The sequence below is a fragment of the Myxine glutinosa genome, chromosome 1 (assembly GCF_964187855.1).
Source record: "Myxine glutinosa chromosome 1, kmMyxGlut1.1, whole genome shotgun sequence".
In the NCBI taxonomy this organism is placed as follows: domain Eukaryota; kingdom Metazoa; phylum Chordata; class Myxini; order Myxiniformes; family Myxinidae; genus Myxine; species Myxine glutinosa.
Genome location: NC_136261.1, coordinates 225,491,946 through 225,512,992, shown reverse-complemented (window position 1 = coordinate 225,512,992; position 21,047 = coordinate 225,491,946). Strand labels below are relative to the sequence as shown.

The window sequence follows — 21,047 nt, the reverse complement described above, 5'->3', positions numbered from 1 at the left end:
TTGAGTTAAATTTTTCATTTTTTTATTATTTGATTCAAGCATTCTAAAGACTTATTTGTGATGCATTTGTCCCCAAAACACCATTGCTTGTGAACCTCTCTCTCCAGCACCTGAAATATTTCACCCAAATTCACGTTCGTTCCACACGTGGTCGCAATCGTGTTGGCCGTAAAATCACGGGCATTGAACCATTTTCGGCTGAGAGCAAGGTAAGGAGAAGCTGCCATCTATTTCTCGGTACTTTTTATACGTCTTCATTTACCAGCATTCTTTGGGGCACATTTATCTCCATGCCCTCGATATTTTCTTCATATGTCGTCACTATTTTCGTTTTCCTTGTTATGTTTATCTGGATTAATTGTGTTCATTGCTGGATAAGGGGAGCTCATCAACTTTATCAACCCTTCATTAGGTCCTTGTGACGTCCAATGACTCTCGTATCCGGCTTTATGACCTACGTGACCTTTCGCTGTCCATAAAGTACAAAGGCTGCCTCAACAACAGCAGTCAGATTCGAGCTGGATTCAGGTATATACATTTGGGTGGAGAAGGTTTAGGCAAAGGTTAATAATGAGTTGGTGAGTTTATTGTAGTGAAAGATTTTCGGAATTTAACAGAGGAACTTTAATTTCTCACCCTGTACAATTGATCATACTGTATCACTTTGTCTCATGTATGAGGCTGCAGACTAAGGTTGTGTCTCGTCGGTTTCCATGTGACGTAGTTGTAGCATCATGAGAAAAGAGATGTTGACTGTGGTTTTGCGCTACCTTTCCAACGGTCCTCTTCCACCCTGTATTTAATAGTCATGATTGTCAGTACATCATAAGTGGATCAGAAGACCGCTACATTTACTTGTGGAAGACCTATCACGATGTGACACGTTTTTCTTCTGTGCGCCGGGATCGCAATGACTTTTGGGAAGGAATAAAAGGTATGGAGGAACTTTTGCCATATTTTGCTTGTATTGCATTGCACAAGGTAGACCAAAATAACTTCCTAAAACCAAAAGCAAAAAAAATGAGGTAATTTCAAAAAATCTCAAATGGTTGGGGGGTTTTTTTTATGCCTCCGCAGACGAAGTCTCGCCTGAGGCATTCTATTTTCGGGTTGTCCGTTCGTCCATGATATGTTTTTGTTACCGCAATAACATAAGAACACCTGAAGGGACTTAGTACGAGCATGTATAATGATGTAAAGATTAAATGATTCAATTATGGGGTCCAGAGGTCAACGGTCAGAGGTCCCATTAGGTAAACCTTCTGTTACCGAGTGAACTTATGAACCAATCATGGGATTTTGCCCAAAGTTGGTGTAAGTACAGTGCATTCAGAAAGTATTCAGACCCCATCACTTTTTTCACATTTTGTTATGTTGCAGCCTTATGCTGAAATCGTTTAAATTCATTTTTTCCCTCATCAATCTACACTCAATATCACATAATGACAAAGAGAAAACAGGATTTTAGGAAGTTTTGCAAATTTATTAAAAAGGAAAAACTGAAATATTACATTGACATAAGTATTCATACCCTTTGCTATGACACTTGAAATTTAGCTCAGGTGCCTCCCATTTCTCTTGATCATCTTTGAGATGTTTCTTCACCTTGATTGGAGTCAACCTGAGGTAAATTCAATTGATTGGACATGATTTGGAAAGGCACACACCTGTCCATATAAGGTCTCACAGCTGACGATCCATATCAGAGCAAAAACCAAGCCATGAGGTCGAAGGAACTGCCTGCAGAGCTCAGAGACAGGATTGTGTCGAGGCACAGATCTGGGGAAGCCTACAAAAAAAATTCTGCTACATTGAAGGTTCCCAAGAGCACAGTGGCCTCCATAATTCTTAAATGGAAGAAGTTTGGAACAACCAGGACTCTTCCTAGAGCTGGCCGCCCGGCCAAACCGAGCAATCAGGGGAGAAGGGCCTTGGTAATAGAGGTGACCAAGAACCCGATGGTCACTCTGGCTGAGCTCCAGAGATCCTGTGTGAAGATGGGAGAAACTTTCAGAAGGACAACCATCACTGCAACACCCCACCGATCTGGCCTTTATGGCAGAGTGGCCAGACAGAAGCCAACAGTTCAATCTTGGTTTCATCAGACTGCAGAATCTTGTTTCTCACAGTCTGGGAGTCCTTTTGGTGCTTTTATGCAAACTCCAAGCGGGCTTTCATGTGTCTTTCACTGAGGAGAGGCTTCCGTCTGGCCACTTTGCCATAGAGCCCAGATCGGTGGAGTGTTGCAGTGATGGTTGTCCTTCTGGAAGTTTCTCCCATCTCCATACAGGATCTGTGGAGCTCAGCCAGAGTGACCATCGGGTTCTTGGTCACCTCTATTACCAAGGCCCTTCTCCCCCGATTGCTCGGTTTGGCCGGGCGGCCAGCTCTAGGAAGAGTCCTGGTTGTTCAAAACTTCTTCCATTTAAGAATTATGGAGGTCACTGTGCTCTTGGGAACCTTCAATCCAGCAGAAATGTTTTTGTAGGCTTCCCCAGATCTGTGCCTCGACACAATCCTGTCTCTAAGCTCTGCAGGCAGTTCCTTCGACCTCATGGCTTGGTTTTTGCTCTGATATGCATCGTCAGCTGTGAGACCTTATAAAGACAGGTGTGTGCCTTTCCAAATCATGTCCAATCATTTGCATTTACCACAGGTGGACTCCAATCAAGGTGTAGAAACATCTCAAAGATGATCAAGAGAAATGGGAGGCACCTGAGCTAAATTTCAAGTGTCATAGCAAAGGGTATGAATACTTATGTCAATGTGATATTTCAGTATTTTGTTTTTAATAAATTTGCAAAACTTTCTAAAATCCTGTTTTCTCTTTGTCATTTTGGGGTATTGAGTGTAGATTGATGAGGGAAAAAAGGAATTTAAACGATTTCAGCATAAGGCTGCAGCATAACAAAATGTGAAAAACGTGAAGGGGTCTGAATACTTTCTGAATCTGAACTGTATATATTATGATGCAAAGATGAACTGATTAGGTTTTGGTGTCAAAGGTCAGAGGTCATGTTAGGTAAAAATGTGATACTTAAGAACAGCTGAAGGGATTTAAATCAAACTGTATTATAATGATGCAACAATGTGGGTGGAGGCATATTGGTTGACGTCGTGACGTTGAAGAGTAGTACCGTTCTACATTTTGCTTTGTTAACATTTTCTGTTTGTCTCCAATCCTTTCCTCCACAGCTCACAATGCTGTTGTCACATCAGCTATTTTCTCCCCTAACCCATCATTGATTCTGGATGCTGAAGGGCAGTCAAGTGGGGAAGAAAAGAAACCAGAGGAAGTTGATATCCAAAAAGTTTCTAATGGGCAGCAGCTCCAGGGAGTTGAATCCCAAGGTAAGAGGGGTGAACAAAATTTTGGGAGGAATGACTTAACTGCTTCATGCAGTTTTGGCAATCCGTTTGGGTTAATTGCATCATAATTGTCATGTGAGCCTATCCAATTCTTAAGAAGCAAAAACCGTGAAATTTGTACTGTTGAACATCCTGAGTTGCACGGCTTGAAAGCATTATGCCCAATTATATGTTGGCAACTCAGTGCAGCCATGGTACACCAAGCTGGAAATTTAGCAATAAGTTGTCCATTTACTATGTATGCAAATATGGAAGCAACTTGGCTTGACCCTCCCGAACTTCTCCTGGCCTCCTGTTCACCCTGTGCTATATTAGTCTGAGCATCCTCCCCCAGCCTCATTATGAATTGCACATTCGAAGTTTATTTCTTATTTAACACCACACTGCTGAGCATCCTGTGCAAATATAAATCAGTGAGGTCAAACGGAAGGTACAATACTTGCTTCCAATACCTTTTGTAGAAACCCCAACAGTACAAACTTCATGTTTTCCAATATTTTTTTTCTGGCTTTCTAATTTCCTCCACTCAATGCAGTTAATGCATCCCTCTTAATATAATCGGCCTGCCTAATCTCCCAGTGGAGGCCGGAGCCTCCCAAAGCAACATCTTGTCCCAAGTATGCAGAATTAGTACAAGATAATCAAATGCAATATTTGGAAAAATTAGGTCAAAGTCAAAAATAAAAATTATTAAGTGGTGAAGCCTCTTCAATAGTTGGCTGTGTCTTTCCTTCCGTCCATCAAAAATGAAAAATTTTCTCACCCACCATGTTTAATTCTAAAGGGTTCTACACGGTAATTCTAAAGGGTTCTAAAAGGTAATTATAATGTATTCTAAAGGGTAATTATAATGTATTCTAAAGGGTAATTATAATGTATTCGAAAGGGTAATTATAATGGATTCTAAAGGGTAATTATAATGGATTCTAAAGGGTAATTATAATGTATTCGAAAGGGTAATTATAATGGATTCTAAAGGGTAATTATAATGGATTCGAAAGGGTAAATATAATGTATTCGAAAGGGTAATTATAATGTATTCGAAAGGGTAATTATAATGTATTCGAAAGGGTAATTATAATGGATTCTCAAGGGTAATTATAATGGATTCTAAAGGGTAATTATAATGTATTCGAAAGGGTAATTATAATGGATTCTAAAGGGTAATTATAATGTATTCTAAAAGGTAATTATAATGTATTCTAAAGGGTTCTAAAAGGTAATTCTAGAGGTTTATAAACGGTTCTAAAAGGTATTCTAAAGGGTGTTATAAAGGGTACCTCTAAAGGGTTCTAAAAGGTCATTGTAAGGGATTATAAGGGGTAATTCTAGTGGGTTCTAAGGGGTAATTATAATGAGTTCTAAAGGATAATTCTAGTGGGTTCTAAAGGGTAATTCTAAAGTTGTCAGCATGTGGAAGTCCTGTAACTTGCATGGATTGCACACAAACTGCCAAACTGCACCGCTTTCTTTCCTTTTTTTATTTTTATACCAGCAAAGAAACATCTGTTGCTTCTTTGCAGACTCGAAGGATGGTGAAGCTGGAGATTTCTTGGTGACCGCTGACTTCACAGGAGCAATCAAGGTCTTTGTAAACCGACGAAAAAAGCCGAGCGCTGTTCCTGAAGTTTCTGCTCAGTAATGTTCTACTCAAGCAAGCGTGACACTAATCTGCAAAGTTAACTGCTATGTTCACATCAGAGAGACTCGTTCAATTCCCCTTTATCATTGATCTTTATAAATACTTGTCCAGGCAGGACGTCTCCATCTATTGGTTGCATTGGCCATTTCCATCATCAAATGCATTCATGTTCCTGTACGAGTATTGCATTGTATTATCCTTTCATTGATCCTCCCTCTCCCCCACCACCCCCTTTTTTCAAACGACAATACATTCTTTCCGACCTCGACCCCCCCCCCATTGATGAAGGTCCTCCAGGTCCATTCATTCTGGAATGCTCTTCATTTTTTTTTGTAGCCTACGCTAAAGGCCTATTCGGGTCTGTACAATTTAATTTTATCTACTGTTCATATATTATATGCAAAGGCTCGTCGGAGAGCAATTTCTTTGCGGCATCTCCAGTGAATTTCATGAAAATAAGACTGTGAGAATAGCGGTGCATCATTAGTCTAGAGTCAAACTAGGTACGATGAATTATGTTCTAGACAATGCTCAAGACCTGCTTAAACGAGCACGATGCACATACCTATTGAACTTTCACATTGCTCTATCTCATTCCTTAAGTAACAACTCTACATTTCTAATTGCCGTGCCCCAGCTGCAGGCCTAGACTCGGGAGTCCTTCCCAGGGCTATGATCGTGTCTGGTTGGTGTATGCTTCGGAGGAAGCAATTGGATTTGAATTCGGTTTACTAATTTAATTTTGTATTGAGTATATTTTATTGCATTCTAATATATTCTGTTTCTTATAATTGCTTAAGTCCTGTGAGGGGGCAACATATTCGTTGTCCAAGAAGAGGACATTCCATCATCGAGATTGGCTGTGGAGATGCTAGATGAACATTGACTGACATTGTTTGGGGGTTAAATTGCAAAAGTAAAGAGATTCGAAGTTGGATGCACTTGTCATCAGAGACTTGCATACTGTGGCGGCTTTGTCTTTGTGGCCTTTGTTAGCCGAGGTAGCACACGTCTTTGAAACCGCTTTTCCACAGTACCTTTCAGCAATTACAGTGTCAGTGAGATGGGAGTTTGTGATGCGTCACCATTTTGGGGTTTCTCATCACCATAATATCTCACTTGCTTATTCCACTTTTTTTTCAGTAACTTGTGATTTAAATATATTTGCACCAAAAATGAGGACGTCTCATGAAGGGTGAGAGATGTGCACACAGATGGTCATACTTCTGAGGACGATTGTCGATGAGGAATAATCGCCATTTTCTGGGATTTTCAAAGTTTAGCAATCGGGCGATTGTTAGTTTTTTTGCAATACACATCATAATGGCCCAACAATTAAAAGGACGTTCAAAACAAGCTGATTTCAATATTATTTCCGACAAAATTTGTGAACATCCAACAGGATGTAACTACCCTATCTCCATGATATGTTCTTTCATCTTTCGTTCCATTGGTGTGCTCACTTTAACCCAGAAGACGTTCCGACACTGTGACAAAACCGTCCTCAACTGAATGTTGCTCGGAAATGTTTTCTTTAATTTTTGTTTTCCCTCTTCATTTTGACGTTTAAGGACGTGCTTGACAGAGTATTGTACATATGGTTATAACCACTGAAATGTGCTTTCCTTGTTAGTCTTTTGTTCTTTACGGTCATTACCCAGGTTCTAACCGTATCCCACCTTAAGCTTTAGATTATCATTTTGTTACATGTAGCGGGTGCTCCTGTTGCTCGGCAGTATGCTTGGAACAGTTGCAGACATGTAATGTACTTTATACTATAATAGGCTACTCTTCCTGCTGCTGCTGCTGCTGTTGTGGTGGTGGTGGCCGTTATTGACTCTGACAGTAATTATCTCATGGAATGTCCATGGTGTCATTCCTCATGATGTCCCCAAAAAGTTTTTTGCCCAAGGTTCCTGAAAGAGTTTTTCACAAAGAACACAAGTTTTAATAACCTTATTTATTACTTTTTTCCCCCTTCATCTGTTGGTGATTGCACAGAGTTATCGTGGTGTCGGTTTGCAAGGTCTCTCAACTTGAGTGCGGAAAGCTTCCTTTCCCCTTCCTTGTTTTCACCACCATCCTGATGGCACGTTCGAGTTGCTCAGTGAACATTGTTGGGATTTCGGTTGCTCACCACTTTAGTTGCTAAAATTGCTCTTCTGGTTTACATGCAGTTTCATGCTTCTTTTTTTTTTTTGCTTTTCATGCAGCATTTGCTTGATGGACAATATCCAGAACAAAAAGGTTGCATGAAGTTTGCAGGGATTATAAAAATATACAGCAGGTAGCTCAGGAAGTTTAGTTCAAACAGGTGTGGCTGCACCAAATGCAAATGCCTGTTTGCTATTACTGCAGTTTCCTGCTAACCTATGTATATGTTGTGAATGTGTCTATTAAAGTATCTTCTGAACTGTGTCGTTTTGCTTGGCTCGTTAGACTCATCTTCATCTTCAATTGCAAAAGCTAAACAATCGCAACAATCTTTAACTTTGACTGCAAAGACGTGTATCGATACTATTTACCAGGATTGCTCAGCAATTTGAAGTGGCGTCAAGTCGAAAATGAGGATGTTTGTTTAGTTGGAATTGTCGTGATAAATACCACAACACATTTGAAGATTAGGGGCTATCCAGTTGTTATGTATGTATGGAAGGGGTTAATTTGCCATTTTTATGGATGCAATAAAGAATTTACCCGAGGATGCAGGACTAGCTCGGATGTTAAATGCCAATTGTTGAGCATGTGATCCAGTTGCGAATATGTATGAAAACAATTGTCTTAAATAGTATGAATTGACTTCAACGAACAACTACAACAGCTCTTTTAACAGCTAGAGAGTGCATAGAACGCAATAACCTGTGCAGTATTACTTCAATTTTAATAAAACAATTATTTTAATGATCATTTTTAAAGAATGCGGATGGTATGAGCTCCACTGAGAGCTTCTGTATGTATGGGCTGGCAAGATAACTTGGAGATGTGCAACCTCGCCTCTCAGCTTTTTATCCTGGGTTCAAATCTTGGCCCAGCTCCAAACTGTCATCGTAGTGTTTCATAGGAAGAGTGATTCATCAATGTGTTTGCTGTCTCTCAGAGGACGTTAAACGGGTGTCTTGTCTGTTGATATTAGTTGGTGGACGTTAAAGATCCCATGGTGCCTTCATGAAGAGTCGGCGAGCTGTCTCTGGCACCGTTAACAAATTCGTTCCTTAACTCAGTTAAGGACTTAGTTAAGTTAAGGACTCAGTTAAACAGTTACTCAGTTAAACAGTTACTCAGTTAAACAGTCAGTTAAGGACTCAGTTAAACGTTCTTTAACTTCTCAGTTGAACACCAGGCCTGGCCAGCCACTTCATGAAAGACTTGGGCCAGGCTTCCCCAGTCCAACCCCACAGGAACGTGGGAATAATTGTTGGCGATAAAAAGAGGATTGTTGTGTATGCAGCTCTTCTCATCGAAGGGGAAAGGAGGTGATCGAAGATAGGCCTGTGGCCTCTCTGTTGTAATAGGCTCATAGATTCATCTGCAACACGTGATTCCAATTCATTTGAGGTTCTTTATCCCCACCTCATCAAAATGTGAAGCAAGGGGACCAGCCCAAATTGGAGAGCAGTACTCCTTCAATCTGTGGATTAAGGCCATGTAAGTTGTTAGAAGTTCAGATTTCACAAGGAATGATTTGGCCTGACAGAGGATGTCCAGTCTACAGCAGGCTTTGGAGGCAAACCTTTAATCACACTGGATCGTACGTTTTCTGGATCGTGCGATTGGTGGCAATTTGGCCGAGGTATGACCAATCGGCAATGTTTGCTACGATCTCCATTTGCGATCGCATACTGCGATTACCCTTAAGACTGGTAAGTCATCGTACGATTGGTGGTACGCATGGTCGTGCGATCACCAACGATTGGAGAAGATCGATCGCAAGATCAATCGTAGGTAATCGTGTGACTAGTGGTGGCGATCAGCGACCGATCGTACGATCAATCGTGGCGACCTGCGGCCACTCGCACGATCGATCGCAGCCAGTCGTGAGATGGGTCGCTCGATCAGATCTAAAGGCTCGCGATTGTGCGTCAGCATCAGTAGTCACCTACCGCTCAAGGAGTACATATCGTCGAACTTTTCAACTGAAACTATAATTCGCTATGCCTCCCAAGAAGGGAGCTGTGGCCTGGCAGCTTAGTTCTGCACATTACTTTATTGTGTTGAAGATTTTACTTTGACAAAGAACTTTTTGTGTATACATGTATTGATTTAATTTGTATTTAAAATAATAATTTTTTCCACTGTAATATAAACCAGTCATTTATTGCTCAGACCATACACACACAATAAAGACAACTAATTATTACTTTTTCTCCTGACATACCATGAAATAGCATGTTTATTGTACAAGTTCATTGCAAAATAGATATGCAAAAATAGATCATACACATAGCATATAATATATGATACACATATCTCAAAAAAATATCAAAATTCCAACATTCACACAACAGTTCCGAGATCATGTTATCCTGCCATGGGACACTGCCGACGTTGTTGTGGTAGTGCTTGAGGTAAACGCGCACAGTCTTGGTGAGCTAAAGACTGCGAGCTGCGAGTTAAAGACTGGTGGTACCACCAATCGTAAGGTCGTGCAACCAGTCGGGACAGGTCGTGACTGGTCGCACTACCGATCGTGAGGTCGTACGACAGGTGGCACCACCAATCGTCAGGTGGCAGGACCAGTAGCACGACCAATCGTGCGACTACTTGACCCGCGATCATGCACGACTGGTGGTGCGTCCATGCGCGACTGGTGGTACGACCATGTAAGACCTGTCTGCGACCTCTTACGATTTGGAATCGCAGGTCAGAAGTTTTGAACATGACCATCGACCTTGCTGCGACTGATTTTGCTCTGGTGATCACCCACGACCTCTGCGACCAGTCGCGTGCTCTTTCTACGATTTGCCTGCGATTCCAACATTTTTCGGTCGCAGCTAGGTCGTAACCTGGTCGCAGGCCCGTTGTGACAGGCCTTAGGTGTAGTTTGACCAAAAGGGATCATGATTGATGTTGAGGCCAAAACATTCCAGGGACTGAACCTCTTGAAGATGTTTAAGTTTAGGTTTACCAGATGGTCCTGAAGAAGAAACAAACCGAGTGTGAGATTCACTTGGGTTGAAACACTCAAGTTTTGGAGCAGCTCCTGAACAACTCAGGTTTGTGGAGAAGAAAGATGAAACTGCTTGCCTGCCTGAAAATGAGGGATGCTACAGCATAGGGTGGAGTCATCAGCTGATGAGATGAGAGGGTTTTTTTTTAGAGAATCAGAAAGATGCTTTTAAGGCCAGGGCCGTAGCCTGCCTTTTTTTAATAATAAAAAGGTTAAAAATCAAACATTTGAACAGCCTTGGACGTGCACCTTGACCCCACGGCCAAGGCACACCGTCTATCAAGACTGTCCCATTAGCATACACATGCACTTCAACCCCAAGGCTGAAGCACATGGTCATTCAAAACATGCATCCTGACCCCAAAGGGCCAGAATGCATGGTCATACAATGGGACGCCTCCTCCATTCATACGAATTGAAGAGAAACCAGAGATCATTGATGAGGATGAGGACTGAGGCTGAGAACTGAAACAGGACTGGCTGCGCCAAAGACACTGACTTGTGGCACTCCAACATTGATGGGGAGAGGAGTTGATTTTTATTTATTTATTACCCTCGCCAGAGGAAGAGGGTATTGCATTTGAGTCCGTTTGTTACTTGGCAAAAAAAAAATTCTTGGGACAAGTATGCTAATCACTCCAGTTCGTGTGTTTGTCTGTCCGCTCACTTGTACTTGCGTACAGGTCACAATTTTAAACCGATCTTCATGAAACTTCACCAAATGGTAGAGTTTGTGGTCTGACAAAATCCTATATATATTTGAGGTCAAAAGGTCAACATAGGCCAAAGGTCAACCACTTTTTCAGATTTCTAAAATGCTCAATTTTCATCTGATTGACTTGAAATTTGAATATGATTTACATATCGTCGAATTGAATTCAACCACCAACTATTTTTGAGATCAGCGTAGGCCAAAAGGTCAACAACCATTTCAAATTTCTAAAATCCGCAATTTTCATCCGATTGACGTGACATTTGAAGAGGATTAACATATCGGTGAACTGAATTCGACCACCAACTACTTTTGAGATCAACACAGGTCACAAGGTCAACATAGGCCAAAGGTCAACCACTCCTTTTCATATTTCTAAAATCCTCAATTTTCATCCGATTGACTTGAAATTTGAATTGGATTTTCATATCGACTAACTGAATTCAATCACCAATTATTTGTGAGTTCAAAAGGATGCTCTACTGCGTGCCATTCTGCTTTGTTCAGTTTTACCAAGTGTCGCTCTACGAGTCCACAAGTTTGTTTGTTTGTCCGCAGAGAATAAATATGATTTTCTCTGCAACTGTTGGTCCGATTGACAGGAAATTTTCACCATAGGTGCACCTCCACCTGCAGAATTGTTTAATGATAATTATGACGTCATAAGTCACGTGGTGCGGGCACCATCTTGGAAAAACCGAAAAACTTTGCACCTCTATATCTCAAAGTGCTGAATAGAAAGAATTGAAACATGGCTCATTGTAAAGAACTCCATATGTGGAAGGTGCCTCCATTATGACGTCATAATTCAAAAAGTACAAAACTTCATCCGATCAAGATTCAATTTCTTGAGTATCATCTTGAGCTTGCGAAGCGAAAAGCAGGGTTAAGCATTCAGGTGCGTACGTGTGCAGTGTGCCTTTCGTGTCTGCACTTTAAAAATTCATTTTCTCAGCAACCCTTGGTCTGATTGACAGGAACGTTTACCATAGAAGCGCCTCTGCCTGTAGAAATTTTTTTATTCATAATTATGACGTCGTATGTTACGTGGTACGTACGCCATCTTGAAAAAACGTCATACCTCCATATCTCCCAAACCGCTAAATGGAAAAAAATGAAAAATGGCTCATTGTCAAGTACTCACCATGGGGAATAAGATATGTTGATGGTGATATCATAGGTGCCTTAATTATGACATCATAATTCGACAAGTACAACGCTTGATCTGATCAGTATGAATAAAACAAAAATTCCTCTGCAACTGTCAGACCGATGGACACGAAATTTTCAGAATATGTGCAGCTCCTGTATAATTTTTTTAAATGATAATTACAACGTCATAGGTCACGTGGTACAGACGCCATCTTGGGAAAAAATTGAAAAAAGTTGCACCTCTATATCTCTGAAACCACTCCATGGAAAAAATTGAAACATGGCTCATTGTAAAGAACTTCATATGTGGAATAGGTGTTGTTAATGATGACGTCATTGGTGCCATAATTATGACATTGTAGCGGTTACCGATGGATGCACACAATCGCCTTGCACCGGCCAGAACACGGCCAGACGCGCCTCTCCCGGGCATGCCCGGTCTCGTCTTTCCCGGGCATGCCCGCTCTCGCCTTTCCAGGGCTCGCCCAGAGCATCCGGGCATGCCCGCTATCACCTTTCCAGGGCTCGCCCAGAGCGTCCGGGCATGCCCGCTATCGCCTTTCCAGGGCTCGCCCAGAGCGTCCGGGCATGCCCGCTATCGCCTTTCCAGGGCTCGCCCAGAGCGTCCGGGCATGCCCGCTCTCGCCTTTCCAGTGCTTGTCCAGAGCGCCCGGGCACGCCCAGCCTCGACTTGCCAGGCCGCAGCCAAACACGCCCGGGCAGGTCCAGACTCGCCTTTCCAAGGCTCGCCCTTGACACCCGGGCATGCCCGGTATAGCTTTTGCCGGGCAAACTTCCCGACATAAATGTGTATATATATTGCTGCCCGATAAACGGGCTTTTGTCAGAATACCTGAGCTGTTTTGTTTTAATAAAGCAACTCGGACGAATTCCGTCTTTGGTCGCGTCACTTCTTTCGACTCGCGTTGGAGCGCAGCTCCCTCACTGGTGACCTACCGACATGGACACGGCAGTGACTCTTAAACTACCTACCTTCTGGGAGGCTCACGCGGCTGTTTGGTTCGCCCAGGCGGACTCCCAGTTCGCCCTGCGAGGCATCACCACGGACGACACCCGCTTCCACCACGTCGTGGCAGCGCTCGGTTCCGCCACCGCGGCCCGCGCCCTGAGCCTCCTCGAGCACCCGCCCGCTGCCGACAAGTATGACGCGCTGAAGACGCTCCTCCTCGACGCTTTCGCCCTCTCACCGGCGGCACGCGCACGGCGCCTGCTCGACCTGCCCGAGCTCGGCGACACGCGCCCGTCCGAGCGCATGGACTATATGCTCTCGCTGCTCGGTGAGCACTCTCCGGATTTTCTGTTCCGCGAGTTGTTCCTTCGCCAGCTGCCTCACCCGGTACGCCTCGCCCTGGCTGGCACGTCGATCACCGCTCCCCGCGCCCTCGCCAGGGAAGCCGATAAGATCTCCTCGGCGGGCCAACACATCGGCGCGGCTACCTGGAGCCTGCCGCCGTCCGAGGCGACGCCCATGACGCCCGAGCGCCCTGCGCGGTTGGAGGCCGAACTGCCTCTGAAACTGGCGGCCGCCACGCCGCACCGACCGCTTCCGACACGACGGCCGGGGCCTCCACCTGACCAGGCATGGTGTTATTACCACGCCAGGTTCGGACACGAGGCTCGGACGTGCCGACCCCCGTGCACTTTCGGCAAGTCGGGAAATGGCCGGGCCGGCGTTCATTCCCAGCCATGAGCGCCGGCCACTCGGGCAACTTGCTTTTTATTCGGGACAAAGCGTCCGGGTGGCGTTTCCTTTGTGACACCGGCGCCCAACTGAGCGTCATACCCGCCTCCGAGCAGGACAGGCGGGACGCCGTTTGCGGCCCCTCTTTGGTCGCTGCTAATGGCTCGGCCATACGCACTTTTGGCCCGCGCAACGTCACCCTCTGCTTCGGCAGCCAGCGCTTTCAGTGGACCTTTGTGACCGCCTGCGTCCCGATGGCTTTGCTGGGCGCCGACTTCCTCTGCGCGCACGGGCTGCTGGTCGACGTCAAACGTCGTCGCCTTGTCAACGCCGAGACCTTCAGCTCCCTGGCGTGCACGATGAGCAGCTCCGCGCCGACCGAACTGGCGTGCGCCCTCCCGACGGCGAACGAGTTCGCTCGCCTGCTCGCGGAATTCCCGGCCCTCACATGGCCGATGTTTTCGGCCGTCGCAGTGCGGCATGGGATCGAGCACCACATACCCACTACGGGCCCGCCGGTCTACGCCAGGGCCCGCCGCCTCGACCCGGCCAAGCTCGCCGTGGCAAAGGCCGAGTTCGACGCGTTGGAGCACCTCGGCATCGTGCGGCGCTCCAATAGCGCGTGGGCCTCACCACTGCACATCGTGCCAAAGCCGGGGGGCGGATGGCGCCCGTGTGGCGACTACCGCCACCTCAACGACACTACCACCCCCGACAGGTACCCGATCCCGCACATCCAGGACTTTTCCGCCCGTTTGGCGGGACGGGTCATATTTTCGAAAATTGACCTGATACGGGGATACCACCAGGTACCTGTCCGGGCGGCCGACGTCCCGAAGACGGCCGTCATCACGCCGTTCGGCCTGTTCGAATTTTTGAGGATGCCGTTTGGCCTCAAGAACGCGGCCCAGGCATTCCAGCGCTTAATGGACGGCGTGCTGCGCGACCTGCCATTTCTTTTCGTCTATCTGGACGACATCCTCGTCGCCAGCACGTCCCGTGCCGAGCACCTCCTCCACCTCCGAACACTGTTCGGTCGCCTCAGCGAGCACGGCTTAATTGTCAACCCGGCCAAATGCCACTTCGGCACGACGACCGTTGACTTTTTGGGCCACCGCATCACCAAGACCGGGGCCGTGCCGCTGCCGACCAAGGTCGAGGCCATCACCACGTTCCCGCGTCCCCGTTCCATCAAGGCCCTACAAGAGTTCCTCGGCATGGTGAATTTTTATCACCGATTCGTGCCCCGCGCTGCTCAGCTCATGCGGCCCCTTTACGAGGCCCTCCGGGGCAAGCCGGCCAAGCATGACATCGTTTGGTCCGCGGCAATGGACGCGGCCTTCGCGAGCGCAAAACGGGCCCTCGCCGACGCAACGCTGCTGGCTCACCCGGTGCTCAACGCGCCCATCGCCTTCACTACGGACGCCTCCAACTACGCGGTGGGTGCCGTCCATGAACAATGGGTGGACGGGGTTTGGCAGCCACTCGCTTTTTTCAGCCGGCAGCTCCGGCCGAACGAGTTAAAATACAGCACGTTCGACCGCGAGCTGCTCGGTCTATTCCTGGCCGTTCGCCATTTCCGACACCTCCTGGAGGGCCGCCCGTTCACGGCTTTCGTCGACCACAAGCCGTTGGTCTACGCAATGGCCAAAGTCACGGAGCCGTGGTCGGCCCGCCAGCAGCGCCACCTCTCCGCCGTGTCGGAATTCACCACGGACATCCGGCACGTCGCCGGCAAAGACAACGCTGTGGCCGACTGTCTTTCTCGGGCCAGCGCGAACGCGGTCCACCTCGGCGTGGACTTCGCGCTCATGGCGGCCGACCAGACCACCAACACCTCGGTGCAGGCCCTCCGGGCGGCGGACACGGGCCTCCGCCTGGCCGACATCCCCTTCGCGGGCACCGTCCTGCTCTGCGACGTCTCCCAGGGCCAGCCTCGCCCCATCGTGCCCGTTTCCTGGCAGCGCCGCATCTTCGCCTCCATCCACGGCCTTTCTCACCCGGGCCGGAAAGCTTCTCAGAAGCTGGTGTCGGCGCGTTTCGTCTGGCACGGCCTTCGACGGAACGTCCGCAACTGGGCCAACGCCTGCACGGCCTGCCAGCGGGCCAAGGTCCACCGCCACACCCAGGCCCCACCGGCACCTTTCACCGTGCCTGCACGGCGTTTCGACCACGTCCACGTGGACCTGGTGGGTCCCCTGCCCCCATCGCGGGGGTTCACCCACCTGCTCACCATGGTGGACAGGACCACCAGGTGGCCGGAGGCCGTGCCCCTCACCTCCACCACCACCGCCGACGTGGCGCAGGCGTTCATCGCCACCTGGGTCGCACGCTTCGGCGCACCGGCGGACATCTCGTCCGACCGCGGCCCACAGTTCACGTCCGAACTTTGGGGCGCGGTCGCCCGCTCGTTGGGGGTCATGCTGCACCGCACCACGGCCTACCACCCCCAAGCCAACGGGTTGTGCGAACGGTTTCACCGCTCCATGAAGGACGCACTCATGGCCGGCCTTCAGGACGACGGTTGGACCGACCGGCTGCCGTGGGTCCTTTTGGGGCTCCGCACGGCCCCCAAGGAGGACCTCCGGGCGTCCGCCGCCGAGCTCGTCTACGGCCAGCCGCTCCGCGTCCCGGGCGAGTTCGTGCCCGACGCTACCAGTCCCTGGTCCGCCGTACACCAGCGCTCGGACCTCCAGGAGGCCGCCCTCCAATTTGCCCCCGTGCCAACGTCCCGCCACGGTGGCCCCCAGACCTACGTCCCCCCGGCGCTTCGCACAGCGGAGTACGTCTTTGTGCGTCATGACGCGCACCGGGGGCCACTCCGGCCGCCGTACGACGGGCCCTTCCGGGTCCTGCGACGGGGCGACAAGTCCTTTGTCGTCGACGTTGGCGGCCGGTCGGACCGGATCTCTGTGGACCGCCTCAAACCGGCGCACATGGACGTCGACCGACCACCACGGTTGGCCCTTCCTCCGCGGCGAGGCCGCCCCCCGTCCACAGTTCCCCCCGCTCGACCACCCACCACCACGTCGGACCCCTCCCCACGACCCTCCAGGGGTCGCTTCGGCCGGGTCATCCGGACCCCCCTTAAATTGACCCTGCCGGTGCAGGTCGATTCTGGAGGGGCGTGTGTAGCGGTTACCGATGGATGCACACAATCGCCTTGCACCGGCCAGAACACGGCCAGACGCGCCTCTCCCGGGCATGCCCGGTCTCGTCTTTCCCGGGCATGCCCGCTCTCACCTTTCCAGGGCTCGCCCAGAGCGTCCGGGCATGCCCGCTCTCGCCTTTCCAGGGCTCGCCCAGAGCGTCCGGGCATGCCCGCTATCGCCTTTCCAGGGGTCGCCCAGAGCGTCCGGGCATGCCCGCTATCGCCTTTCCAGGGCTCGCCCAGAGCGTCCGGGCATGCCGCTCTCGCCTTTCCAGTGCTTGTCCAGAGCGCCCGGGCACGCCCAGCCTCGACTTGCCAGGCCGCAGCCAAACACGCCCGGGCAGGTCCAGACTCGCCTTTCCAAGGCTCGCCCTTGACACCCGGGCATGCCCGGTATAGCTTTTGCCGGGCAAACTTCCCGACATAAATGTGTATATATATTGCTGCCCGATAAACGGGCTTTTGTCAGAATACCTGAGCTGTTTTGTTTTAATAAAGCAACTCGGACGAATTCCGTCTTTGGTCGCGTCACTTCTTTCGACTCGCGTTGGAGCGCAGCTCCCTCAACGTCATAATTCGACAGGGACAACGCTTGGTGGGATCAGTTTGAAATGTATTCGGCGTGATCTATGCAACAATTATATTGGAGAATATATATTTATGATGTTATCGCTCACGTGGTCTGGCAGCCATATTGGATCAAAGAAAAAAATGTTCAAAAACAGCAGTGTTGGCTCGCAACAAGTTGACTGTGCAGGGTAAGTATTCTATTAATACCATCAGCTGTCCCTCAGAGTAGTTGTACATGATGTTGCGTTTCACTGGTTTAAGACTTATCTTGCTGATTGTTGAACCACTGTGAACATTAACATCAAATCCCCGTATCACTCAAGTTGGTGAAGGACTGCCACGGGGTTTTGTGCATGTTCAAACCACTTAGCTACCCTGTGTACACGATGTTTGTGGGAGACAGAGCTCGTCACCAGGGCCGGCCCCACATCAAATGACGCCGCAGGGAAGGGGCGATTTCGGTGCCCCCTCTGCATTTGTTCAAATTTTGAATACTAGTCAGGTTCACTATGTTTTTTCGTTCAAAATTTTGGTAGATTAGCAAAACTATACATTTTTGGAATATTCAGAGCATGAGGAATCCAAAAATTAATGTTTACATTTGCGTAGACACCTTTGCGAAAATGACACTCAGGACAGTGATGAAGATCTGTAAAAGCATATTCCTGAACGGTATAGACCTCGTAGATCCTGTGTATAGGACTTATAGTTCAATCTGATACTACCTATAACTTCCTATAACAACCTATAACTTTTTTTTTCTTTCTTTTTTTTTGTATACTGAATCGAGGCTCGTGAAAGAGCTAACATTTATTTCACAAACAAATCAACCAGACAAACAAAACATACAAAAAGAGGGAGCGGAAGACAAGATGGGGAGAGAAGGGGAAGCACACAACCACAACATTTGAGAGCAGGGAGAAGTGTGGGAGGGAGAGGGCTTGGGGGCAGGAGGCGTGGGAAGGGGAGGGGGGGGGGAGAGGTATAAAACACAAGGGGGCCGAAATTAGCGGGGGTAGAAAAGATTAAGGTTTTGGATGGGGGAGGATAAGAGATGGTGGTGAACAGCTGTTTTAAAGACCTGGAGGGTGGAGTGGGATTGAAGAGAGTGAGGGAGTTTGTTCCACTTCTTCAAACTTCAAAGGACTTGCAATATCATGTATTATGTAATACAGTTATATCACAAATATAAAGACAATGGTTTTCAATTACCTTTGTTTGTTGCTTTTCTATAATCCTGAGCACTATTTTGAGGCCTATATTGGATTCCTTGACCCAGAAAAGATAGGATTAGCATATTTAGTTAAGTTTCTGGGTTGACTAGAAGCCGAGATAGCGCAAAATATGTATTTTATGGCGGCCATTTTGAAAATCCAAAATGGCGGCCATGCAGGTGTCTGTGCAAATGCCAACATTGATTTTCAGATTCTCCATGCTCTGAAGATTCCAAAAATGTACAGGTTTGCTAATCTCCCAAAATTTTGAACGAAATTATATTTGTTAACATAGTGAACCTGACTATCTTCATCACTGTCCTGAGTGTCATTTTCGCAAAGGTGTCTACGCAAATGTAAACATTAATTTTTGGATTCCTCATGCTCTGAATATTACAAAAATGTACAGGTTTGCTAATCTACCAAAATTTTGAACGAAATTATATTTGTTAACATAGTGAACCTGACTATACCTTATATGGGGACAGCATGAGCAGGCAATGGTGAGAGCAGGCATTGGTGAAGGGGTAACGAGGGCAGGCAGTAGTGAAGGGTAGCGAGGGCAGTTGGTGGTTAAGGGGTAGCGAGGGCAGGCAGTGTTGAGTGGATAGTGCTTGTAGCGTGTAGGTAGTGGTGAGGGTGCAGCAATGGAGATAGGTAGGAATGAGGCCAGGTAGACAGTTTTTGTTTGTGATGAAACTATCAAATACAGTACTGTACCTATAGATTCTTCATTCTGCTGGAAGGTGTGTCCGTGTTTCACACATCTTTACAGCACATCCCCATCATGAGGAGTGTGTCCATGATTTACACATCTTTACAGCACATCCCCATCATGTCCATGATTTACACATCTTTACAGCACATCCCCATCATGTCCATGTTTTACACATCTTTACAGCACATCCCCATCATGTCCATGTTTTACGCATCATTACAGCACATCTCCATCATGTCCATGTTTTACACATCTTTACAGCACATCCCCATCATGTCCATGTTTTACACATCTTTACAGCACATCCCCATCATGTCCATGTTTTACACATCTTTACAGCACATCCCCATCATGTCCATGTTTTACGCATCATTACAGCACATCTCCATCATGTCCATGTTTTACACATCTTTACAGCACATCCCCATCATGTCCATGTTTTACACATCTTTACAGCACATCCCCATCATGTCCATGTTTTACACATCTTTACAGCACATCCCCATCATGTCCATGATTTACACATCTTTACAGCACATCCCCATCATGTCCATGTTTTACACATCTTTACAGCACATCCCCATAATGTCCATGATTTACACATCTTTACAACACATCCCCATCATGTCCGTGATTTACACATCTTTACAGCACATCCCCATCATGTCCATGTTTTACACATCTTTACAGCACATCCCCATCATGTCCATGTTTTACACATCTTTACAGCACATCCCCATCATGTCCATGTTTTACACATCTTTACAGCACATCCCCATCATGTCATGTTTTACACATCTTTACAGCACATCCCCATCATGTCCATGTTTTACACATCTTTACAGCACATCCCCATCATGTCCATGTTTTACACATCTTTACAGCACATCCCCATCATGTCCATGTTTTACACATCTTTACAGCACATCCCCATCATGTCCATGTTTTACACATCTTTACAGCACATCCCCATCATGTCCATGTTTTACACATCTTTACAGCACATCCCCATCATGTCCATGTTTTACACATCTTTACAGCACATCCCCATCATGTCCATGTTTTACGCATCTTTACAGCACATCCCCATCATGTCCATGATTTACACATCTTTACAGCACATCCCCATCATGTCCATGTTTTACACATCTTTACAGCACATCCCCATAATGTCCATGATTTACACATCTTTACAACACATCCCCATCATGTCCGTGATTTACACATCTTTACAGCACATCCCCATCATGTCCATGTTTTACACATCTTTACAGCACATCCCCATCATGTCCATGTTTTACGCATCTTTACAGCACATCCCCATCATGTCCATGATTTACACATCTTTACAGCACATCCCCATCATGTCCATGATTTACACATCTTTACAGCACATCCCCATCATGTCCATGTTTTACACATCTTTACAGCACATCCCCATCATGTCCATGTTTTACGCATCTTTACAGCACATCCCCATCATGTCCATGATTTACACATCTTTACAGCACATCCCCATCATGTCCATGTTTTACACATCTTTACAGCACATCCCCATCATGTCCATGTTTTACACATCTTTACAGCACATCCCCATCATCATGAGTGTATCCCTGATTCATCGGGTTGCTATAGGTTTCCGTCATGGTG

At 47.1% G+C, this 21,047-nt stretch overlaps 1 protein-coding gene across 1 annotated transcript in view; it reads left to right on the top strand.

Moving 5' to 3' along the window:
• Positions 1-7,424, top strand: part of WDR44 (WD repeat domain 44) — a 66,159-nt gene extending 58,735 nt beyond the window's left edge. Inside the window, exons 16-20 of the mRNA XM_078784415.1 lie at positions 108-209; positions 413-528; positions 807-934; positions 3,196-3,351; positions 4,893-7,424. Coding sequence (XP_078640541.1) covers positions 108-209; positions 413-528; positions 807-934; positions 3,196-3,351; positions 4,893-5,011 — 621 coding nt within the window. The 3' untranslated portion in view covers positions 5,012-7,424. The remainder of the gene's footprint in view (positions 1-107; positions 210-412; positions 529-806; positions 935-3,195; positions 3,352-4,892) is intronic.
• Positions 7,425-21,047: the final 13,623 nt, after the last annotated feature.